Source organism: Myiozetetes cayanensis, unplaced genomic scaffold (genome assembly GCF_022539395.1).
Source record: "Myiozetetes cayanensis isolate MyiCay16 unplaced genomic scaffold, myiCay2020 scf9, whole genome shotgun sequence".
NCBI lineage: Eukaryota > Metazoa > Chordata > Aves > Passeriformes > Tyrannidae > Myiozetetes > Myiozetetes cayanensis.
Genome location: NW_026088185.1, coordinates 21,198,433 through 21,224,728, shown reverse-complemented (window position 1 = coordinate 21,224,728; position 26,296 = coordinate 21,198,433). Strand labels below are relative to the sequence as shown.

The 26,296-nt window shown below is 35.3% G+C and overlaps 1 protein-coding gene across 6 annotated transcripts in view; it reads right to left on the bottom strand.

Annotated features, from left to right (window-relative positions):
- KCNH7 (potassium voltage-gated channel subfamily H member 7) overlaps positions 1 to 26,296 on the bottom strand; it is a 223,531-nt gene that overhangs the window by 64,705 nt on the left and 132,530 nt on the right. The window contains exons 3-8 of one of the 6 annotated variants that reach the window (XM_050339735.1): positions 25,146 to 25,301; positions 18,076 to 18,108; positions 10,684 to 11,112; positions 6,616 to 6,636; positions 6,084 to 6,107; positions 3,221 to 3,435 (exon numbers count right to left, since the gene is read on the bottom strand). In XM_050339735.1, coding sequence (XP_050195692.1) covers positions 3,221 to 3,435; positions 6,084 to 6,107; positions 6,616 to 6,636; positions 10,684 to 11,112; positions 18,076 to 18,108; positions 25,146 to 25,301 — 878 coding nt within the window. The remainder of the gene's footprint in view (positions 1 to 3,220; positions 3,436 to 6,083; positions 6,108 to 6,615; positions 6,637 to 10,683; positions 11,113 to 18,075; positions 18,109 to 25,145; positions 25,302 to 26,296) is intronic. The other 5 variants (XM_050339737.1, XM_050339736.1, XM_050339738.1 and 2 more) reach the window with 5 other exon arrangements.

Below are 26,296 nucleotides of genomic sequence, written 5' to 3'. Positions count from 1 at the left end.
ATGTATATATTTACTAAATTCTGTACTGAAATATGATTTTCTCCACCTGAATTTTAAAGTTTATATTTTTCACTCAAAGTATAAACCACTGTCCCACAACATCTTCTGTTCCTTTTGAAATTATTTTCTAAACCTTATTCTTCTGTCTTCTACTAATTTATTCCACCAAAATATTTCTACTAAAATATTTCACTCCTATCTCAATGCTTTTTTAAAGTGCATAAATTCCTCTAAACACACTGGCCATGACTCCTTTACTTTATTCATTATTGTTCCTTTACCCCTTGAAGGTAGCTCCCTTTTCACTGTCTTCATGACCTGAATTACCTCTCCAGCTTGTGAAAATTATAGAAGTCATACAGCTGTTATCTTTGGAAAGAACTTGTTGTTTCTTGTGATACTGATAATTGGTTTGATAATATTGATGCATGAGAGAGAATCCAGAGTGCAGTGATCCAACAGGGAAGATCTCTGATACCTTAGTATGGTGCATAACAGAATCTATGTCCCTGTATTTTGAGTACCACAGTGAGGAGCCACTGTAGTGAAAATGTCAGGTTATAACAGCAGGACCAGATTTCTCAGCAAGACTGAGGAATGGGAGAAAGATAAATAATAAGGAGTACAAAGGGAGAGATGTATGTATGTATGTATGAATGGTGTAATATACACCTGGAAGTAGCCTTGTCATCAAATCCTGCAATCCCAGATACATACAACATGTATATCTATTGCATTATGACATTTTTCGTGCTCTTTTTAACAACATTTAGAATTCCTGTCCTAACTTGTTTTATTAGAGGACTGTTTAAGAATGTCACAACTGATTAAGGGTGATCTTTAAACTTACCATGGCTGTTTTATTCTCATTTTCTTTTTTACTGATCTTGTCCCATAGTTTAAATAGATCATACAGCCCTCTGTATACTTTTGCTGTTGTCTCACAGATTCAAGTGTCAGAGACTGCGTCAGCATGAGCATATCCCTATCTCACCTAACACTTCCACCATATTCTATCTCAACTCTATGCTCAAACCTTCCAAAACCACTTTTGCACTATTCTGCAAATACAAAATGGATCTATGGCCTATGAAAAGATTTGCAAAGAAATTTATAGGCAGGTATGCAGTGGAACCTTCAAAGTGCTGACTCTTATGAAACATCCTGAAATCAGTGGGATTAGAAACATAAACAGGACTAAAACTAGCCACTTTAATTTTCTAAATGTCTATTTCTAATCTAATTCTTAAATAACTAGTTAACTAGATCTTTGACCAGTGTAATATTATAGACCTACATTTATTTATACCTCCTAGGAGTTTCTCCCTGTAGCTAACGCTAGAGTTTAGGATGCAGCAGCAACTAAAAACTTCGATAAGTGAATGTAATAAGAAAAAAAGCACCAGCTGCAGGGAATTATTTCCAATTATAATGAGTGGTATGTCATCAAAGTTTGCTATGCAAATTGTGCTCTGCACACAGGTTGAGATCATTCTCAAAAAGGACATAAACCAATGTCAAATTAAATTGGAAGGCTTTTGCAAAGTATAAAGATTTTATAGAGCACTTCAAATTGAATTTTGTGTTTAGTTGCTATCAATTTTCCTGGAAAGTTTAGCTGATCCAAGCCATTTCCATGGGTCTTCCCATAATATCTAAATTATTTGGAGAATAAGCATATATTTTTTTTAAAATTCCTGCCTCACCCCCCATAACTAGTACATAGAAACTCAGCACCCTGGCACTAATTGGCCAGTCAGAATTTAAAAAAAAAAAAAAAAAAAAATCTAGCTTGCTTCATGCTTACATAACTCATAAAAATTAGTAGTTTTTATATAACTTGACTTTCTGCTATATTAGCTGTGAAAAGATTTCTATGTATAACTGCTATGAATAATTTAAAACATATCAAAATGGATCCAGAAGAGACGAAATCTTTCACAACTGACCAGAGAAGAAAGGACTATGGTTGCAAATTCAAGTTAGCTATCAACAACTAAATATATGAACGATAAAAATCCAATTACTTTTTAGGCACTAACTGATCTCAAAATAGAACTGATAGAACTTTTTTCTCTATTTCTCTAGGAGGGCATACAATACATTTCTTTATATATCTGTCAAAGGGAGTAGGAGCATGGACAATATCTGGCATAGCACCAATGTAGAGAAGCTGCAGTCTCATCTATAGGAGGCAGGTCCACAGTTAGGAACTGGTTTAAGGGGTGGACTTGTCAGTGCTGGGTTAATGGTTGAACTCTATAGTCTTAAAGGGCTTTTCCAACCTAAAAAATTCTGTCATTCCATGGTTCTAAGTAAAAAGCTACTCTTGGTAAGGTCTTCCTTATGTAATATCTATCGGCATTCTGATACAAAGCACTTCTAACATCTGTCAGTATATGGGCATTTAAGGGCCAACTCTCTGCTTGTAACATTGTAAAAGTTATTTGGCATACTATCATCTCTTGATTTTTCTTTTTTTCAGTATGTTGCACATTGGTAGCCTGTCCTAGTCAATCTCCATGTGAGACTGTATCATAAATGTAATAATTATACTGAATTTAGCTGAAAAGTTCTGTTGACTTCAAAGAGCACTGAATTCAAGCACTATTTGTCTTAGTGAAGGAATATGCTACCTTGAATTATTTTCAGTTTTATTTCAATTTTAAGCATCATTCACAAGTCTGGCAGAATATATCATACTTCCATTTTGACAGCCTTTTTGATGCACAAGTATGGAAAAAACACCCACAAGAAAAAGAATTATGAAAAACCAAACAACTAGATGATAAATTGCAAGACGTAATTATGATGCTTATACCAGTGGCACAATCACTTACCATTTCTTATTTTGTTCTTATCATGCTGTGCCTTACACTAGTCAGCAATTCATAATGCTGAGAAAAATTAAGAATGAAACTAAAATTTAGGAATGACAGGAATCACTGAAATTAATGGAATTATTTGGGGCACTTGAGGTATACTTTGTTTTCTTTTCCATTAAAAAATAGAGAGCTGAAAATTTTTGTTAGCAGCATCATCTAATGCTGTAAACTACCTCGTGCAAGTGAATAGAAGGTAAATTAATTAATGGCTCAAAGCCTTCAAATTATCTTGGAGATAGTCAAATCATTCACAGAAAGAGTAACAATCTATTGAATAGATTGATAATGAGCTCCACAAAACTGAAAATGAACTAAAATAATGTGTATTACCTTACCTGGGTAACCTTCTCTGTTACGTTGTGCGTTCGGTCTTTCACCTTAGGTGCAATAATTGCTTTCTCCGAAGAAGGAGGAGATGAAGATTTTTTTTCACTTTTGATATCAGAAAAGTTCAGTGTGAGTTGAGGAATTTTGTTGATTGTACTGTATTTGTTGAGATTTGAATCTGATGTGGATCCCAACAGACTGGACTTGATATGATTGAAAGGCCCTGAAATATCAGAACACACATTTAGTATCTGATAAATACAGAAAAATAAATTATCATTAATGATTCAATGGGGTATGTTACGAGGGAAGTTAAAAATATTTTTTTATACTACTTGTTAATAGTAAAAATTATCTACATTTAAAAAATAACTCTATTACTAATGAGATTCTAATCTAGTACTGCCTATAAACATGACATTTCCTTTAAGCACAGCCCTCAATACTTTTTTAATAAAGTACATGGATTGCAAAATACATGCATCTATCCTTACTTGTTTTTGTGTTACTCGAAATGCTGGTGTGCTCTTATTGTAATTCTGGCTGAATATAAAGACTGTATTCTCATTTGTTTTTAAGAGCAGAAATAGGACACATGATTATATAAGAGTGCCTGGAATTAGTGAAGGCTCTATTATCACATCCATACCTTGCCTGTGCTCACATGATAGTTCAAAGAAACGGGAAAATTGAGTGCACTCACAAAATAAGTTTCTTCAATTGTCATCACTAACAAAATGTTGAAAATTATAGGGATCCTCATGTAGAATATTAATGGACTATCTATAAACTCCTTACACTACTTTAGTGCATCATAATAGATAAAAAGAAGTTTGCATACTTCATGAGGTACATATCCTTTATCATTATTCTTTTCATTATTGGACAGAATTCTTTGTAAAAGGAACCAATATAACTGATCAGTATATTTTTTTTGTACTGTTGTCAAAAGGCTGGCCAGGAAGTCAAAAGTATTCATTGGAAGTAAAATTTGCTTTTGAGAATAATACTGGAAAAAAGAACTATAAAGATGTTTAGACAGAGAGAGCCACATCCAGTTAGAGATTTAAGAAAAAATAAAGGTCTTGTAATCAGTAACAATGTACCTAAAGTGTGGGATGGAAAGGCATTTCTCAGATCCACATGAGAACCTTATTGCATCTTAATTGTATTATGGGCAACAATGTGATGCTTATCTCTTCTACTGCTTTTAAGGGGTTTTTTTTGACTTCCTGTGAGGAAAATAAGAATATGTACGATGAATCAGGAACAGTCAATGGGACAGGATTAGGCCTATGGGGTAAATTGCAAAGTCAACAGTAGAACAGTTGATCTGTATTTGCAAAGTGTGAATGAATGAAATTCAGAGTAACTGGCTGTCTAGAAATAGCTGTGGGGAAATGCTTCAGGCTGTGCTGATTTCTTTTTTTTTGGTAAAATTCTTTAAATGAGGGCTGTTTTTTCATCATATCTGACTTTGAATTCTTGCTGAAGAATCAGACTTTGAGGGGTTTTTTCTATCTTTCACATTATCTACATGACTCTAATAAAAAGTAGTGTTTAAGGTATATCAGAGCTCACAATCTCCTCAAAAATCCATGAGGTGACTAATCTGGCTGGAGTGTGCTACATATATATGGTCAGACTGCAGATTTGCAGCTCTATTTCCCTATTTTAGCAGTAGTTTCTGAGTATTTAGTAGGTTTAGACATAAGCAGGGTATCAAGTTGGAGTAATTTGTCAGATGAACAAGATTCTTGATACCTTAGGAATTCAAAGGTAAGAGGAAATTAAGCTTGGGTAAATCCATGATTAGATAGTAGATGAGATTTTATTTTATTAGTAACTTTATAGATGCCTAAATTGCATTGAACTTTTGCTTTCTGGGATTTACATCTTTTATTGCTGCTATTCAAAAGGGGATTATTCTCTCCTTTTCTACCTAATACTCATGCCCTAGAGCATGATATTAGACTTAAGTTCATTGCACATGAGAATAAAACCTTACTTTTTTTCCCGCACCTTCTCTTGATTTAGAAAGTGGCAAGATGTATAATGCACCTTATTGATAATGTTAATTAACTGAAAGACTGTATTAGCTTAAGTACAGCCCAGGCTGACAGCAATTGTGCTGATACTTGACAGCTAGTGGACCATTGCTATACTCTCATAGCAGGAAGAAGAAAAAGAGGGCCATAACAAATCACAATCACAATTGACACTAATTGGCACCCTGATTGACAGTTTCAACAGAGAGGCCAAGAGCTGAATAAGCAGGCTGAATGACATGCTTCTGCCTACCCCACAAAGGAAAATCTTTAAGGTTAGTCTGATCTCCCTATTTTTATGGTAGGATTCCATTGTCCCTGCTTACACAATGCATTGAGAAATGATTTCACTCTCCTGAGCTGCCAATCCATCATCTTTCACCAGCAGTAAATACACTTATAAAAGTTATTGTATAGTATGGAAACTGCATGTTTTTTCCCCCAAGACTTTGCCGACATACATATGAAGCAAATGTAATGATTTTGTAGTCCACAAATCACTTTACAGAATCTAGGTCATGCACTGCATGCAGTTTAGAGATATTTTACCAGGTACACACACTTTTTGCATCATGCATGAAGTCACAAACCAGTTCTCTGAAATAGCTACAAATATGACAATTAAACTGAACACTTTAGTAAGTGTTCTCTAGAAATGGAGGATGTCACTTATGAATTATGTTCAAATTGCTTATAAAAGATATAGCTCAGTGCTGGTGAAAAGAAGCAGTTTTGTAACTGCAGTAAATATTATTTAAACATGGAGTTGGCAATGAAGTTCATGCATGCACATTTTAATGCTACAGGAAGCTTGAAACCATACCCCCTGCCATCCAGGAACGTGAAACTAGTTTTAAAGAGACAAAAGAGGAATAAGTGAAGATACTTCCACAAGGGTCCTGATTACCAATTATGTAATTTTTGCAATAGTTAGCTGATAACTAAGTACCAAACAGATTGTTTGGTAATGTCCCCATACATCCTTTTCATCCAGGTAAAACCCCTGGTAGCTTCAATAGAAGTTTTGCCTGCTCAAGGACAATAGCACTGAGTTAAGTAACTATGATATGTTCTATCTCCCTCTCCTCCTTTTTTTTTGAACTCACAGACAGTTAAATCAAAGGGCCATTTAACTATGCCTTCACTTTTTCCAGTGATTGGTAGTTAGTGCTTCGAGACAATAGTTACAGGAATAACCACATGTTTAACAAATATAATTTAAGTAATGCACCTGGCCCTAGAGAGGTCAGCATGAGAATGTTGCATTTGAACATTTCATACAGCAGGCAAAGTAACATGCCAAAAAGTGTGGCTGATTGTAACACTGGAAGGTACAGTCTAGATGTATACTTTACCTTTGACATTGCGACCATTGTCTGGTTTTCAGCATAATAAAAATGAAGAAAAAGAGAAAAAAAGAAAACTAAAATCTACACCAGAAAAAGCAGAAAATATTGCTTCAGAGTGTGTACAGTTTGAATTGAAATACTGTTGCACCTCCTTGATTATATTACGTAGTCTTTTAGTCAAGATGAAGTCACTTTGACAATTGAGAGATAATCTGTAAAAGCGTTGGGAGTAGATCAACAGGCAGTAGGACTGGCTTTAGCTAATCTGTCTTCACTGTAACATGGTAAAATCGTTTCTCCATAAGTCTGGCAGTCATTTGGAGGTCAAAAGTGCCAACTCAAGAGGAAGTCCCATGTAATTAGGTGAAGCTGAGACACCCACGGCACTGATGCAGGCTGGCATGGCTGCGTGGGGTATGGGGCTGTGCAGGTGGCCCAGCACTGACCCCCAGGCCCCATGCCCATCTAGACTCACAGGAGGAAAAGTTTTTACCATGGCAGCAAGCTAAGCAGTGCCCTTCTGAGTAAGTGCTGGAGAAAGGTACTCCTTGATGCATTTTTCAGTTCTTAGGCACCTTTCCGCAAGGGAACAGTGGCAAAGCTTTCTGTCCTCACCGGTACACCTGCCCCTGAATCCCCTCATGAGATGAAACTTTTTCTGGGAGAATAATATTATTGCTGTTGTTATTATTATTTTAAAGAAACCACACAGGTGGATGGGTGGATGCCACCCCAGTTCATGTGATTACAATATGACCCACCGGCTGCCTCCCCTCATGTTGTGACCCCTGCCCAGATGCTGTTCGGGTGGGTGTGAGGTGGGTCTGGCAGGGAGTGGGGTCTTGCTCCTGGTGCTGCCAGCTGCTGTGACCAGGTAAGCAGCTTTCAGAGGTGCTTTTGGCTCCCATGGATGGTCACCTGCACTGTCCCAGGTTGACAGACTGAGGTGTCTGTGCCCCAGCCGCCTCACAGCAACCCTGCCCCTGAGGAGAGCGTGTTCAGCCCTGCTCCGGAGAAAGGCCGTAGCCTCCTGCTGAGGGGGCATCAAAGGTGGTGCCACACCTGCTGCCTCTCCGGCTTTTCCTCAGCCTCCCAAGGACTGGGAACCATGGGACATCAAGCTGGGCCCTCAGGACCAGGGGTGTAGAAGAGTGTTTAGTTCCTCTCAGCCCGATGCCTTTCTGTGCCAGGCATCTGTAGCAGTGCTGCAGATTAGGCTGAGTTAGGCCCAAAAGTCTGCTGCTGGTTCAGAAGGCTGCAGGGATCTTACTGAGGTCACTTGCTGAAGACAGTAAAATTTCCGAAGAGTCTCTGTGAACCTGTGCAAAATCTGGATTGCTGGTGTTCCAGATGAGATGGGGTTGGCTGCAGTTTGGGTGGTGAGTGGAAGACACGATTCCAGCCCTGTTGCTTTTGCTGTTGTATAGGCAAATTTAGAATGGAATTCAACCAAATACACTCAAATGCGTTTAAAATTCTAAACTGCCATTTTTACTGTAATACCTTTTGGCATATAATGGCCACAGTGATGATAATTTTAAAGTTAAAGGCAACTAGGCTACATAAATTAATTTAACACATGAAATAATTTATATTCTCAGTTGCATTATCTTAAAATTTGACTGCGGGTAAATTACTATAGTTAGTATTAAACTAAATAAACTATTCTCTTCTTTCAGAATTCTGTTATACTGATTCAATATCATTTGAACTGGAAAAGGTAGGAAAAATTGAATCCTAAATTGTATTTTCAGATAAAGTATTAATTTTTAAATGATTTGGGAAAATTCAGAATTATTAGGACCAATAAACAAAACAAAAATGGAATGGGAAATATATTAAACCCTATGCTTCCTTAGTTAATAGTTTACAAATTGGAGGACTGGGTAATCACCAAGCATGTGAAGTTTAATAAGGGAAAGTGCTGGATTCTTCAACTGGAATGGGGCAACCCCGGATGTTCATACAGACTGGGAAATGAGATGCTGGAAAGCAGTGCCACAGAAAGGGACCTGGGGGTTCTGGTTGATGGCCATTTGAATTGAGTCAGCAGTGCCCTGGCATCCAGGAAGGCCAACCGTGTCCTGGAGGGCATCAGGCAAAGCAATGCCAGCCAGTTGAGGGAGGGGATTGTCCTACTCTGCTCTCCACTGGTGTGGCCTTACCTTGAATATTGTGTGCAGTGTTGGGCACCACAATATAAGAAAGACATTAAGGCACTGAACAGCACCCAAGGAATGCAATGAATGTGGTGAAGGGTCTTGAGTGGAAGTCGTGGGAGGAGCAGCTGAGGCCACTTGGTCTGTTCAACCTGGAGGAGACTTGAGGGGAGACCTCATTGCAGTTACAACTTCCTTGTGAGGGGAAGAGGGGGAGCAGGCACTGATCTCTGTGATGACCAGTGACAAGACCTGAGGGAGTGGCCTGAAACACAGGAGGTTTAGGTTGGATATTAGAAAGAGATTCTTCTCCCAGAGGGTGATTGACACTGGAACAGGCTCCCCAGGGAAGTGGTCACAACACCAAGCCTGACAGAGTTCAAGAAGCATTTGGATGATACTCTCAGGTACATGGTGTGACTCTTGGGGAAGGTCCTGTGCAGGGCCAGGAGTTGGACTTGAGGATCCTTGTGAGTCCCTTCCAACTCAGTATATTCTAAGTTTCTGTGATTTTGTGACTGTAGTTTACTTTTACTTGTTGTACTTAGGGTTTTACATTCTCCCTGATAAGAACATGCAAGCTCAGAGAAGATGGATGAATCCTGATTGCCTAACTTGCATGGATAATTTTATAGCAATAATAGGGTTTTATTGCTCACAGTCGAGTAAGGCAATCAGGTCTTGATGGATAACTTTAAACATCTTTTCAGCATAAGGTGTCCAAAAGAAACAGAAATGAGAAAAGAAGTACTTACAGAAGTACATGTAATACAGGAATAGTAACTGGAAGGAATAATTAGTTCTGCTATTCTACAAGTTAAACTGGGTGTCAGAGGAAAAATATAAAAGTGTTCCTGATGTGGGCCTTCCATAAGGCAGGAGAACCAAAAGGGATTTTACACTTGTGATCAATGAATAGCAGAAAAACAAGCCATCACTCAAAATGAAAATTCATTTTCCTACTAATTTATGAATCTGTACACAGTCTTCCTTTATGCATGTTTTTGAAATCTTAAAATATTCCCTATACATTCCTTGTCATCTAGCCTGAATAAAAAGGTGTGCTATTCAAGTCATTAGACCATCAGTAGCTGTGAAAGCACTGTATACCTGACACTTTTCTTTGAAAGCAACTTTTCAAGGGACCTCTCAATTCACCGGGCTTTCAAATCTCTGTTTGCTAAGCTCTTTCTCAGCTTTCTCAAACTCCCTGTTTTCAAGAAGAAATCATGGACTGCACTCCATGGACTTAGGAGAGACAGTAGAAAAAGAAGATAAGAAAACACCTTAGTAACTTTTGTTGGTTGCAAGAATATACTAGCGCAAGGAGAAAATCACACTTCAATGAATTTTACACTAAGCATTTCACCATTTCACTAAATACTTCACTAATTGTTGTACAAAGCATTTCAATGAGTTGCTGAGGATATTTTCTCCAGTGTAAAGAAAAAGCATGTCTTGGTGGTAGACCAGTGAATATACAATGTGCACTTTACAGATTTAAGAAAAATAAACTGATCAATCTCTGAAGGATTTCATACAGTCAAGGACAATCTAATATATGTGAGTATAGGACAGAATGGTACATGCAATTATAAGCTGATCACTTGATTTCCCCTCTCTCCCCCCCCCCCAACAAATACCAATATTAGCTTTAGGAATGTTGGGCCCAAATTTGCTATATCCCCATAAAGAAGATCAAACCTATAATTCCATTAGTCTCCTTAGAAATAAAAAAAAATATTTAGTATAAATAAACCTGACTTATTTGGGCCCTCAATATTTTCAGTGCACCTTTGAATGTAAACAACTGATTTTTTTTTTTTTTTTCACAAAACGATGATTATTACTATGAAAAATTGAAATAATTCCTTTTTTAGTACATCAGAGAATAATGACTGAATTTTTACCATACCTTCACTTGCGTGACGGTCCCTAAAAATGTTCTTGGGATGGACAGTAAAGCCTTCTATGTCGTGTACTGAAGATGCTCTCCGTATACTACAAATGCTTTCCTTTGATCTGGAGTGGGTTAGTGGATTGCTTGTCTGTATCATGTCAGGGTAAAGTCTGTCCCATTGCTGTTTAGGTGATGAATGGTCAAGAGGTCCTGATATATTCACCAAAGGTGAACATTTACTGGGTTGGATCAGTGCTTTTGTATCATCCACTTCTGAAGGACTACAGCTTTCTTTTGTAGGTGATTTAAAGTGCTTCATTGCCACTGAGTCATCACTGTGCTTAGAAGAATCAATTATCACTGCATCAGGGTCTTCCTGTGGCAAAGACTGCTTTCTGTATGTTAAAAGTCTTAATCCAGGTAACCGGAACCCAAAAAGTCTGCCTACATGTAAATATATAAGAAAGAAGAAAATATTAGCCATTAGTGCCTTGTCATGAAAATCTGCTTTTTTCACTTACAATGATAATAGCTATCAATATTTGACCTATTTCTAATAAATTACAATGCTTAGTAATAGAACATGTAAATATGAAAACATAATATACCTCCAAGCTTGTTATAGTCGTGATGTTAAAGGATTTCATAATTCTGTCAGTACTAAGTATCTGAGCTTAGAACAAGGACAGCAGCATTAATTCTACAGCTATTTTAAAAGATATAAGGTTATCTGTTCGGATGGTCATTTCTAAATTAAAAATCTATGTGTCTATAAAAGACTGCTAGAACATGTCGAACTACTTTGGTTGGTAGCTGTTATCCTGAAATAGATATTTGTGGATTCTATTATTAGTGGAACTCCATGTGCTTATAAGTGTACTGATGATATATGGATTTATTTGTTGCAAATTAAACAGGAAGATACGAGTGCTAATAGTTATGGAAAGAAAATAAGTTGTGTATCAGTTTTGCCAAAATCCTTTCCAATACTTGCATCTTACAATTAGATGAGACAACTTTAATGAATTTAAACTGAAAAGGAAAGGCACATAGAGAAAGAAAAAGGAGAGACACAGCTCTGAGGCCTGAGTTGCATCTACAGAATGCAGTTATCATTTACATTTGAATGGGTTGGGCTAAGTTGGACTTCGATGCTGAAAGGCAGGCTAGGCTGTTCTGAGGGTTTGGAAAACCAACAACTTGGTGTAACGGTAAGAAATATCAGTAGCTGAGAGGAAGAGTAAAATATTGTGCATATAAAAAATTATATATTTGAAGAACTGTAAAATCTACAGACTACCCTTCTAAAAAACCCAAATAACAAATATTTTAAGATTTTGTGTAAAACAATTCACAGATGGAGGCACAGGGACTTCAGATGTACAGAAAACATGTTAAACAGTTTAGAAAAAGGAATGGTGAAAAACTTTAATAAAATCATTGAAATAATTGAAATGGTCAAATATCATTGAGTAAACAGCCTGACTTATTTAATAGCTTCTTGTCTCTCATCACTTTGCTACATGAGTACTTTAAACAGTGAATCAATAGTTAATGATTTCTTGGAGGACATCTCAAAATATCTTGTTATTTTCTATTACTGGCATAAGAAATTCTGTTTGGGATAAGATTTCATTTGTTTTTAATTGGCAATGTTTGTAACTATCTAACATTTATAAATATTTAGCACTGAAATGTATCATTCTATACTGAAATATTTTGAAATAGTCTTTCTTTGATGCCTATGACTGACAGTAATTGTGTAGAGCAATTGATGACATAGCTTAATCATTCAACACTTTAAAATGAGTGCCCTATATATTTAGCATTGAATATTGAATTGTATTTTGAATTCAAAATAAATGAAGGTGAGAGTACCCTACTCTTCTTAAAGGAAAACCTGTCTAAGAGCTAAAGTTGCTATACTAGATGACACCACAGGTCCATCTAGCACACTGTTGGACCCCTGATATTTCCAGTAATGGATACGAGAAGAAAGAGATTAAAGACCACAATATTTTGTTATTTCTCTCAGTAAATTTACTCCGTTTTTGGATACGTGAATTTCTGAAATTTTCTGAGCTAGAGATTGTATTCAAACCACAAATCGAATGTTTGGTGTACCTTTCTTCCAGAAATTTGTCTGTGTTTTTAAAAGATGATCTGCAAAGCATACTATAGGAAACAATTCTGTAATTTTAGCACACATCTGTGAAAAAGTACTTCCCCTTACTAGCTATGTAATTATATAAGTACTTCCCCTAACCTGTGGCCTTGGGGAGGGTGCTATGAAAAATAGCTAATAACTTCATTTTTATAGTCTAAATAATCTTTACAGTTTTTCATACATCTGCTGCCTTCTTCTTTGTATATCTCTTTTGCAAGCTGAAGAATGCTAGTGTGACTGCATTGTGTAGCTCTCATCATCCTTTTCACTCTTCTCAGTTACTTTTTATTTCTAATGTAATAATTTTTAACAATGGCCTAAGCTATTCCCAGATTTAGAGATCGATGCAGTGACATAATGGCTTTTTGTTTTGATCTTAGTTCCCTTCCTTACAATTGCCAATATTTCATTGCCTTTGTGAGTTATTTTCCTAGCTGTGCTAATGTAAGATATTTTTACAGCAGCTGAAAGATTTCTTTGTTGACTGGTAATAGATAATTTAGTCTCTACTATTATGTCTGTAAAAAATTTCATTTGCTGTTTTAACACTTGGCCCCTCAGTATCCTACCATAAGTCTGTGAATCTCGTCTAATAATCTGAAAAATTTTGTGACATATGCAAACATTCTGACCTCATTGTTTACACCTTTTTTATCCAAGGATTTGAAAACGTATTATAAAATAAAGGACCTATCAGAGTCTACTGATAACATCTCAGTATTTAGAAATCTGATGATTATTTTCGGCTTTTTTTCCCTACTTTTAATTATGGATCCATGTAATCATCTTCCTTTTGTTTTTCCGTGATGATTTTTGAAAAAGGTTGTTGAATTCCAAATGGAATTCCACTGAATCTATTACTCTAATGTATATACACACACAACAGTAAAATAGACAGAAAACTCTATTATATAAACCAGAGTCATGCATGTTTAAAACTGCAACTAGAGATGCCAATTTTCAGTCTACACAGTGATATTCAGCAGAGTGCACCTTGGAAATGTGTGTATTTCTTCTAACTTACTAAGTATACTTGTATAAATAGCTTAAAGTTAAAATTAGTGAAGTATGTAAAGAATTATTTTATCATTTTTAAATAATGTGTAGAATTGAGCTGTAAAGCAGCTCATATATAAATATTGAAAGCCTATTGCATCCAAAGTGAAACTAATCTTTTAAAAGATTAACTTTTTTTAAAAAATCGCTTTTTAATCAATTACATTGAAAGTTCTAAAAATACCATTCATAAGGGTTTCTGGCATTTGACACTGCTAAAGATTTTTTGTTGGCACCCTATTTTAGTCATATTCATGGTGGTGCAGATGGTCTTTTCTGCCTCACCAAGTTAATATGACCACGTTATACTGCATTACTGATTTAGCTGTCTAACTGCAGTTCATCTGGAAAGAATACTCAGTGAGAATTTTGCTTCTTGTTAAGACTTTTGGGCATGAAACAGAAAACTTAAATGAGTAGCTTTTTGCTATTCTTCTATAAGCTGTAATAAACCCTGTAGTTAAAACTTTATTTTCTTTTTGTGTGTGTATGTGTGTTTTGTTTGTTTTGTTTGTTTTGTTTTTAAATAGAATATTCTTAAGGTGCATTGCTATTCTTCTTCAGTGCACAGTTAATAAGCTACATGATGTGTTGGACATTCACCTCTCCTGCAGCTAAAGTTATCAGGAGGCCCATTCACAATTTGTGTAGTTAGCATTACTGAGCTGAGAAAGCAAATGTGATAATACAATTTGTCATAAAGCAAAATTCATGGCCCCAGGCACCCTGTCCCAGTATAGACTAAAAGTGTCAGTGGAAGCTTTGCTGGCATACTATGTATCAGGTAAAATCTTTTGTTTGATGGTGGACAACCCCTGATTTGTGTAGGTATGATGTCAGAAGCAGATTTATCATGGCTTACAGTACTAAAACATGTTTGAGATGCAATTATCTATTTACTATAAATATACAGATAATGTTACATTTAAATCCCTATGTTTTATTGAAGACTAGATTGCCAAGTTCTTAGTGCTGAGTCAGAGATTTGTATGATTGTGGCTTGCTAAGAGCAGTTGAGGAAAGCAGTTGAGTCTGAGTCACAATTCCAGACTTACATTCCTCCTCCTCCTTTCAAACCTTGCTTTAGTGAATAAGTAATTTGCAAATGAGTTAATCTGTTCATTACATTTGTTCTTTGTGCCATTTCAGCTAACTGTTAGAATTTCTAAACAGAGGAACTCAGTCCAAAAATACACTGTAGATAAGAAAGAACTCTTCTAAACTGTTTGCAGATGGAACTATGTCCAAAGTCCCAGACTTAAATGTCCTTTTCTTGCCTTCTGAAAACCTTTTTAATTATGTCTCATGTTTTGGGAGATCAAAGGAGAAAATATTTAGAATGCACAGAAATAAAATGGTTGGGTTAATAGTATTGAGAAAAAAATACAGGGAACCCCCTCCTATTTTTATAATAAAATAGCTTTGTATTTCCATAAGTATTGTATTGAAATGGGAAATGTTAACATCAATGGGAAATTGCAATTCTTAAACACTAAATATCACCATATAGAATTTTGTGGTAGGGGAACAAAAAAAGGAAGGATGAAAATTGCTTCCAAAAAACATATCAACAGCTATAATCATAGTTGCAAATTTCCTGCTCCATCAATAGAAAATGGGGTATTCTAGCAAAAACTTATCTGAAAAAGGATTTCTTTAGTAACCCAATACATTTGCATGGCAAATAAAAGGAAGGGAAATTATAATTGGCCTGAATATTGCCTTGATACAGTGAAGGTATTCCTCAAACTCCTAGTAATGAAAATGTATACGTAGATACAATACACGGTGGCAAAGTCAGAGAAATGCCTGCAACTGAGAGAGTTTTACTTTCACTACAATTTCTTTAGCGGTCTCTGGACAGTGGTAGGTGCTGTGTGCTATCCCAAAGTCTGTTTAGCCCATGCCAGTGCACATGGGATTCCTGCAATACTATCCCAAACCTTGCAGAAGGGTAGCCTTAAGACAAAGCAGCTGGGAAGTCATGATTGCTCCTCAAAGAATTGCCCAACCAGTTTTTGATGCATCTCTAGTAGCATTGATATTTTCAAGCTGATGCAGAGAAGTAACTACCCAGAAATCAAGATTTGAAACTCTGGCCTCAGGCTCTCCAGCTGGGAGCTAGATTTAGTCTATTTATCTCAAACTTTTCTAGATTTAGACTTTCCAAAATCAAATCAAAGGAGCTCAATTGCACAAAGAGTTTACACTAGTTAGGTGTAGAAACTGTTAAAACTTTTTTCCTGGTGTGACGTATCACTTCTAGGCTGAGAACTAAACCACACTGAGCTGCTCATGTTCCAGTACAACCTGTTAACTGTGGTAGAGTGTTGAAGAAAATCAAGTCTTGGATATCAAGTTTTATCATGGTGATTGACTGACCTGGCTACAATATGAAACATATGTTACTTTTTGAATATATAAGATTAAGGAATACAACATATCCACAAAGAACAACCTATTCTAAACAGAGATTTCTTTGACAAGGGCAGGTAAGATAGATCAGTTATGGCAGACTACCCTCCAGAACATGGGCTAATTCAACAATACCTTTGTTCAGAAACTTCCCCAAATAATCAGAAAAATGACTTTCACAAAAGTAACATAAGTCAGCTTTTTGATGAAAGATTTTCTCATAATTAAGTATCTAGTGTCACGGAGTTTCAGGATCAAGGTTATCAGAAATACAGACACAGAAAACTATTGAATTGCTGCTCACAGGCTTATAAATACCATTTAATAACTCACGCAACAGACTAGAGGAAACAATTGCTTTTGAGAAATGGAATTCCTAACCACTGACAGTCTAAAATAGCAGCAAATACTTGAATGTACTCTATGCAAACAGTGAGGCATGTGATGATGCCTTATTTTCTGGTTGGGCACAGCAGGCCATAAGACAGAGAATTACAGCAAGGGCCAATTATGGTTTTTTTCTGTTCTTTTCCCCAGAAATGTAGGGAAGCATACATAATTGGATAATTTTCTTGCCCTGCTCATTAAACAGTCTTAATTTATTTTCATGAAGGAAAAGGAAGGCATATGCAATTATTAACTTTAGAAACTTGAACTCATAATTTTCAGACACTGCATACATAACTTTTTTTTTTTTTTAATCCTCTCATTTAATTTTTGCACTACTTCTTTTAGTTTTCTCTAAAATTTAAGATTGCACATGAGTTTTACCAGTATTAGCACCAGCAATCTTTGTTATGTTCCCTTGTAAGTAAGAGAGTTTTATCTGAGTGCTGGTGGTGTCCACACATAGGGCTCTGTTAAAGCATGAAAGGAAGCAAATGAAGACTCTGGCTACTTGGAGGGCTATGCCGTGTGTGGTTGACCAGTGAAATGAGTCTGAAAAATGCTACCATTGTCTCCCTCAAAAGACAGAATGGTTATATCCTTGAATGTTAATGTGAATCAGTACACTTACATGGTTTTTTCCCCACTTGTCGATAGAGATATTTTATTATATCTTATTCATTATATTCAAATTATAGGAGTTGCAACGTTTCTGGAAAAAAGCCAGGGGAAAAAACAACTTTTGTCCTCTCAGAAAGACATTTTACTTCTTGCATTTCTATTTCTTACACGTAATTAGAAGTAGAAAAGAAGAAAAAAGTGAATAACTGCATTGAAATAGAATAGGAAGCATTGCAACAAATAGTATATGTAAAGAGTCGGTCACCTAGAAATTTGCTATCTTGGTGAGGATATGGTGGGTTTTTTGGTAGCTCAATAAAGTTCTCAACCCTTCATCACCTTGGTTGCCAGATTTCATAAGATAAAAAATATCACTTTTGTCTGAGACAGAAAGACTGAAGATGGTGTCTTTATGTTTTAACACCGAATTCATACACCACTATCAAATTCCACAGTGTGTTTTGTCTCATATATTGATTGAAGTTTTTTTTATGCTCTGCATACGGCAACTTTCAGTGATAATAAGATGAAAAGTATCATTACATTTGGATTTTATATGTCATATAATTATATTACATTTAATAGTTTAGCTGTTATATCTATAGTTTTGCAGCAATAAATATTCAGAGTGAGAGCAAGAGCCATATTATGACTTGTACTCTTCTAGATATATAAAAAATGTAATAAGATCTTGAAATAATAGAACCAGAAAAAAGCAATAAAAGGACTTTAGTAGATAGAATTTTAGAAGATAGATTTACCTGAAGAAGAGCCACTTGAAAGGTTGTTACCATCTGAAATACAATTAAACTAAATTTACAAAAAGCTTTAGCTTGAAACAGATTCAAAAAGTAAACAGACTATTAAGAAAGGTAGGTAGAATATCAAATTTCCACACATTCTAAAAGTAAATTCAAATAGCTTGAATTCATATACAATATATGTAATATGCTGAAGAATTGTTCTGAAATTATATTGGCTTTTTATTTGGAAAATCTGAGAACTATTCAGTTATGAGGTATTTTGATAATTACTAAAAGTTTTTTCACATAGATCAATATGTGTTCCCAATCACCAAGTTTTAAAGTTGTCTAACGTTTCAGACAGAAAACTCAAGTAGATGTATATGGATGAACATGCTACTCCCATTAAATGGAACTTCTAATTAGTGATACATTTTTTGCTAGGCAATGACAATTTTGTTTGGATGAGACTTATTTAAAAGTTGAAGAATTCATAATTTCTTTAGGAAGAATAAGCTTTATTCACTGACATTTGTTTAGAATATGGCATTAATTTCATATTTCTGATAGGGCTCCTTTATTTCATGTCTTCATGGTGAGAACTTCCCAGATTATGTGAAAGGAACTAACCAGTTGCTTTCAGGTCTTTGAAACGCCCAGCTTGCCTGGGTGCTTTGAATAGTCAAGTAATAATGATAGGATTCTATGCCTGAGAAATAAGACATGGTGGTGACAAATTCTCTTATTTTTATCTAACAATCTGTTTGCTTATCTTAAAACAATATGAATTTGATGTTGAATAATATAACCCCCCCCACACACACACATTTCTGGTGACCAGTGTCCATCTGAAAGTTTCTGAAATCCACAGGAATGTTTTTTTCTGCTTTCTGGTAGACTCAACTTTGTCTAAGCTTAAGATACCCTGATAGTTTTGATTTTTTGTTCTTCAAGGTTAAAATATGTAATTCAATTTAGCAAGTGCACAAATGTGTTAAGTTTTCTGTGATAATTCTTATTATAAATAATAGAGAGACATCTCTCTTCCATCAGAGAATTAAGCAAAATTCACTACCTTTATACTTTCCTGAGGATATGTATTATACTATGGGATGACTTAGCAAAATCATTATCCTAGCCTTCAAGATACCTCACAGAAACCTCTGTTTTAAATGTCCTGAAAGCAACAGATAGATAGGAGACTGTTAAAAAATAATAAAAATATAGAACTGGAAGACCTGTCTGGTAGGCATAAGTCACCTCCACTGAAAGCTACTGAAAGCTGTGTCATTCCCTCTTTTTTGTTTGCAATCTCTTTGAGCAGAGATTGTCTTTTTTACTGAATGTTTTCACAAGATATAGCTGTAACTGATGCTGGATGAGGCAGTTAGGTGTTGTGGAGCACTGAAGGTGATAGGAGCAGAGGTTCTTCTGTCTTTTACTGGTGATTGGTGTTTGGCCATATTCCTTTGCTAAGAGGTAACACTGTTCCAGTTTAGCTAACATTTACTGTAATTTACCTTGTAGACAAATACACGTAATTGACACTGGAGTTGTCAGAACTATGCAGCTGGTTGGCTAGATAGAAACCTTTGTCCTCATGGACACAATTTTTCTTGACTAACCCTCACTTGAGATGAGTTTGTTCCCAGTGGTGCAGCTAAAAATAAGACCTGGACAAATTTCTCATTACATTTTGGTCAAAGTCAGGGGGTTACTATTACTTACATATGCCAATGTTCTATGAGGCAAAATTTAATGCATCAAGCAGCATTCAGTATTTCATGACAATTCTGTTGTCCTAATATTTTTAGAAAAAAAAATTATTTGCTTACTTACAGCAAAGTGCTCTGCACAGGGGAAAGAAAATACCATTTTTTTTGAGCTAGATCTTTGACTGAAAGGCGTGACTTAAATTTCAGTTGTGCTTGTTTTGTTTGTAACATCAGCATGTGCAGTGATTTCGGTTTCTGAGATGTAACTCTGTTGTTATGACCAGGAGAGAGGCAAACTTGCTGAAAAGTAAGCACCTCGAAGAAGGTGCTTGAGAGGTTTTCTGATTACGGTTTTAGCCTCTTCATTTTATTTGAACTTTTTCCAAAAAGTACCCATTTATTGGATGTGTAACAGATCCTCTCATTTCCTTTACAGGAAGAAACACAAGAAATTATTCCAGGGTGTCTTTAATAGGCTTATAGATTCCAAAGTGGTAAAATGATAAGACAATCCTCAAATATCCCTCTTCAGCAGAATGCAATTATACATTTAATCAAATAACTTTCTGGGCTTTTTCCCATGAGGTAATGAATACTGTGTTTGGGAACCCGTATTAGCTTATATGCTAGTACTTCTAGTATGTCACTAGTTCTCTAAATTGCTGTCAAAATTCGTCACAAAATAGTGGAGTAGATGAACATACCAGATTCAAACATTTGTTAGATTTTGGAATTGGACAGTTAGGGTCCCTTTCCTCAACAGGTGATTTAAAAACCATATTTACACACAGAAGTTATAGCTTAACAGTTTATAATATAAACTGTTGTTTAGTGAAGTCTGTACAACACACTGAATTATCCTGGTTAACAACTGTTACAAATAAACAAATGTAAATAATAATTTATTAGTGTTCACAGAGGATTTTTTGCTAAGGTGGTATAAAATCACATCTTTTCTTAATTTAGTTCATTGTAGAAAGTCTACTAAAAGCTCTTTTTTTTTCTTTTTACAGGCGGTCTAAAGGGAAGGAGTTATCTTTTACTAAAAGTAACTTGCTAAATATACATTATTTATGCATTCTTTCAGTTAGAGTTTAAAGTTTTATATGATTTTGGCAAATGGCTAGGTTCATGAAAATTTATGGGAATATTTTTTATTGTTATAGTGACAATCAAGCACTTCAATGTCTAATCAGATGTAAGACAGAACAGTTCATAAGAACTTTTACAGGTTAGTAAAATCCATTTTTAGGGCTTATGTAGCTCAAAACTATCAATACTAACACTTCAATATGCTACACAAATACCCTTTCACTTTACGAAGTAGGTATTTATGTCTTCAAGCATTTCACAGATCAAGTGAGGTGAGGTGAAGTTATTAAGTGTTTTTATCTTTGGGTGTATATGTTAGTTTCAGGAATTACAAAGCATTTACATTTGTTAGAACATTGCGTGATCTAACAAAAGGCAATGCGAAAAGGAAACAAACTTATTAGAAAAGACTTGATGTAAGAATGAGTAGAATTCTCATATCTGAAAATGAATCAAAATTTAGAAAGATTGGATGATGAATGGACATTTATAGCAGAAATCAGGTTTTTTAAGTCTCATTTTAACGGCACATTGTACAGATGTATTCTCACTGGAGGTTGTTACCCAGTCCTGGAATAAGTACATACAGAAGACACTTCCACATCTCTCTGAATATAAGGATGGGACAAATGTACTATTAAATAAATTTGATTAGAAGTTTATACAAAAAGATATGACAAATGTTTTTACCCCCAAAAGGAAAGAGTTATATATGAGTGAAGGCTTCACTTGTTTTAGTAATGAAGTGGCATGTGTTGCAAAATAGAATTGTGGCAAACTACAAAAGCAATGAAAGGGAAAGGAGTGAAAAACCAGTTGTCTGTGATTTAGTAGTTCTTTACAGACTTAGTGCGTGCTGCTATCTTCCAAAATTTCTCTATTTGATTGTACACTGTTCTGACTGCCATTGAGAACTGCTGATAAATTCTTGCAAGGAATAATAAAGGGAAGAGAAGGATCAGCTAAAATGACTTTTACGCTGCTGTTGTGAAGCCACTATCTTCACTTTTCACAGCCTATCCATCCTCTTGCTGCGTATAAGATAGGAGCTCTTGAGTACCAGACTATGAAGAATTCTATTTATACTCAAACGTGGTCATCAAAATCCTGACAACATACCTTTTTTTTAACAGTCTGCCAAGCTGAATGCTGAATCAGAACCTAACTGTATTAGCCATCATCATGGCATGAAACAAAAGTCAGAATCCTTGTCTTAGAGAGCTTACAAAAGCCCCTTAAAATATCAGTAATCAACTGATAGATTTTTTATTTTCTGCCTATTCAGATCTAAATGAAGTTTCTGAGCTCAACCTAGCAAGTGTCAGTTGCCTTCCATAAGTATTTAGTTTTTTCAGAGGGCCCTTTAACAGACTGGAATCCCTCTTTTTCCCACAGCATGAAGTACTTTTTTTCTTACTTTGTATTAGAGCCCTGTGGTAAGCAGTAGTGTTCAGAACTGTTGGCTTCAACTTGTGGGATAGATGCTTATAGAAAAAAAGAAAGATTTTTCAAAGCTACACTTGATACTTTTTATATACACTTTTGATAAATCAGTTAGAGGAAGAATGGTAGTATGGAAGAATTATCTTGTTTTCTAGGGTCAGGAAAATAACTGCAATCTATTTGTTTCCTAATCACTTTTAGTTTTTTCCTGCAACCTGACTCAGCCATTTTTATTTGCTCTCATGTTGAAAAGGCATTCTAATATGAGAAAACTCAATTTAAGGAGCTCTGGAAAGAAATCTCTCATGATGTGTGCTTCTGGGTAGTAGATGTTAATGTAATCTGAAATCTTTTGTCTTTTGTCATTAGCCACTGCTTATCTTGGTTGTTTGTCAGAGATGTATTGCACTTGTTATGTGTCTGGTTCCCTCTCTATTTATATCCTTTAAATTGGTTGCTGGATTTGAAGGGATTTTTTTTCTTTGCTGCCTTTTTTTTTTTTCTGAACCAATATTCATTACTGTTCACTTTGTGTGATCCAGTGAAAAGACATCACCTGCTTTACCTGTTCTACATAGAATAAGATAATAAAAAACTAACTCCCTTCTGGGCAATCTGCCATTTGCCTTCCTTATCCTGGGACCACGACTTAAAAAAATGTGTTTTTACTGGTAAACCATCTACCTTTTTTACCTTCTTTTCTAGCTTATTGGTCTCTCTCTTCCTTTTCTAGATTTCAAGCTTTCATTTGTTTGTTTTAATTTTAAACCATCATTAGACTGTACACAATATCTTGCAGATATTTCTGGATGTTTTGCATAGTTTGGCCTCTTTCTTGAGAAATGTCCCTGCCAGGAGGAATTTTTGGCTATGTAGCTTATTTTGTATCACCATTCTTCCCATCCTGCCCACATAACAGTCTGCTCTGAAACCATAAGCAAGTAGGTAGAAACAGGAGCAGCCATGTGCCTGCTCTAGTTTCTGCCAGTTTCCGACATCTGGCTGTCCCCACTAGCAGGAAAATGGTTTAAGTCACCTTTCTTTGCCTCCTTTTGAACCTTGATGTTTCTCTATTACGTACTGAGCTTGGAGTCCCACCTATTCATTTTTCAAGAACTTTCAGCAAGGAAATCCCTGGTGTATGTGAGGTGTAAATACTGTAAAACAAGAAAAGGATGTTTTGACAAAGTGGAGGTTTTTTTCGTATTCCCTCTTTAGCTTTTCACTTTAAAATACAGCAAGTGATAATGCTTGAAAATGTACAGTGATATGTCACAGCAGAACAAAATGCTCTTTTTCAAGACATGAGGCTCTGCTTTTTTTCCCCTCTACTAGTATTTTACCTTGTATTTTGTCAATAAAACCACATTAAGCATGAACAAGATGAACAATTTTATTTATGTTATAAAATTACTTTTTAAATCAAGGAAGTAAGATATTCCAAATTCATAAAATCATGGCATAATAAAATAAAAACAGAATATAAGTTGGGTTTACTTCATGCATTTTTTATAATTTTTCTTCTGATGCAATTTCATTATTTTTCATGATACCCCTTAATGGGATTTTAACCATATTATTACTAGAAAAAGTGTTTTCTTGATATCTCCAGAAAAAGACAATTCCTTTATTGGTTATTCAAAAAAATTTAAAAAATTAAAAAAAAAAAAAGGAAGTATAAAAGCATAATATTTAAAATACGTATCTTAAAGAATATTTTAAAAGGCTTTTATTAAAAAAATGTGATATTTGCTTGCAGACTGCAAGCTTCCATAATGGGAATTTTCTTTACCACAACTGTCGTTGTAGGGTACTGTGTAGTGCTTACATCAGGAATTTTCCCCTTGCTTCTCACAGTGAAGATTGTACCAGTCTTTGTTTCCTATCTAGAGAAAGCTGAAGTGTTGATTTAACAACTGAAATACTCAGATTCCAGGTCCCTTTATCGTACTAGTATTAAAGATTATCTCACTATGAAAAGGTATTTTCCAACTGGTGCTGAGCCAGCCGGGGGTAAGTGTTAATGCTCACTATTAGAGCATGCTGTGCTTTACTAAGAGCTTGTACAAATGGGATGAGTTGGGAAATCTTGTAGCAAGAGCAGATTATGTGAGTGCAGATGCAAAGCAGAAGGATCATGTGCTGTTGCTGCACAGAGTGAAGGTCAGCAAAAGAACACACATTCTGCAGATAGTGGGATAGAAAGCTGCACAAGCTGTACAAGAAGTGGAATTTTATGTTGAGTATTCTAATTTTGACAATACTTACATTCCAGAGTGGAATGAAAACAAAAGCATTTCCTATGTATTCTTAAAGTCAATCTAATTACTTCAATTTGATAAAACTGTGAAGTTTAGTTATGTTTTAACTGTTGTGGGTTTTTTAAGGTTTTATATTTTCTTGTCTAATTTAGTCACATTTCACCAACTGTTAAACAAACATCACCACTGTTTTTTACTGGGAAAGTAAAATAGTAATATTCAATTTTGAGTAGGCTAAGATGAAATATTTGGGCTATATCATAATGCTTTTTATCAGTTTTCCATTCATAATTGACATTTGTCAAGAGTAATGCACTTATCTGAAATGTTTCAGCTTGAATGAATTTGTATGTCCTAGCACTACTCACAAGATCCATGCTGTTAGTACTACAAAAGATCAGACAGATTATTTTACCAACCTCTTGCCATAGGTTTGCTACATTTAACTTACTGTTTTGGATTCTATTGAAGTGAGTCAGTCAATGAAATTGCATCCTTTGGTAATCCTTTTGTCCATGTTAATTACTTTCCCAGATAAGAGTAGAGGTAAGCAGAGGACTTTTAATAAGTAACTTACGATTTACAAGTTTAGATGGTAATATAGGCTTGGACTTCTCGGGAGATGCCACATTCTCTTCATCTGTTACGTACTCAAAGTTAATAATAAACATCATTGCTACTCCTTCTTGATTTTTCACTGGAATTATGTGGGTGTTGCAAATGAAGGTAGATCCTGCAGATGGATTAAAAAGAAAAAAAAAGGAAGAAATACATAAATGAAAGGAAACTTCATTTTTTTTTCACTGCAGTAATTCTACTTGCACCAAAAGACAGTGAAGAATATTTCTTTGAATTTAATAACTGAGCATCAAACATAATATTCTTTAATTTTAAACAAGAATGTTTTCATACAAAGAAATACCACTGTTGATAATTTATTGAAGCCTTATCTTTTCTAAAATGTTTCTCCTTTGAAATGTCAATTTTACTTTTTGGGTTTTTGTTCACTGGAAGTGCCTATATAGACAGACTTCAATATGGAGACATTTAGGACCAAAAGTAGCAATCTGAACACTGTTCCAAACACAATACTTGTGAAGAAAGCAGAACCTGATTCTTCTAAATGTCAAACGTTTTTCAAGCTTTTGGTTCTATTACACAAGATGAGTCATGCATTAAGTATTTATGGATGTAAATAAACCACTCTTCTTATTTTAGCTCTTGATCTTTTGGGGGCTGTAAAATGTTAGGGTTTGTGTTAAAAATGATATTTTCTTATCCAATCCTATGGGTTTTTACACTCCATCATAAAATTCTTCTAGACTGTGCTAATAATTTTCAATAACATTTAGTAGTGTTTGATTTAACTGTTATACACGCTTTTAGGTATGAATTTAAGAATACCCTAGTTTTCATATATATGGAGCACACTCAGCTTATACTGAAACTAACAGAGAGTGAAATTTTTCAACACCTCTGGTGCTCAGGGTGTTCTTGTGTAAAAGCCTAATTACAAATTTAAAGGATTCTTTGTGTTAATTCTTCCGCTATAACTTCAGGAGTTTCATTTGACAAGGTCATTAGTTTTGATTTAATTCCTTCTATTAATGTTACAGAACATAGTGGTTCCAAAACCAATGTTATTGCTGTAAGCAATACAATATGTGCTAAGAGCTTCATGCAAACACAGCTCTGAGATGGTGTCTTTCCATGAGAACTAGGCACAAG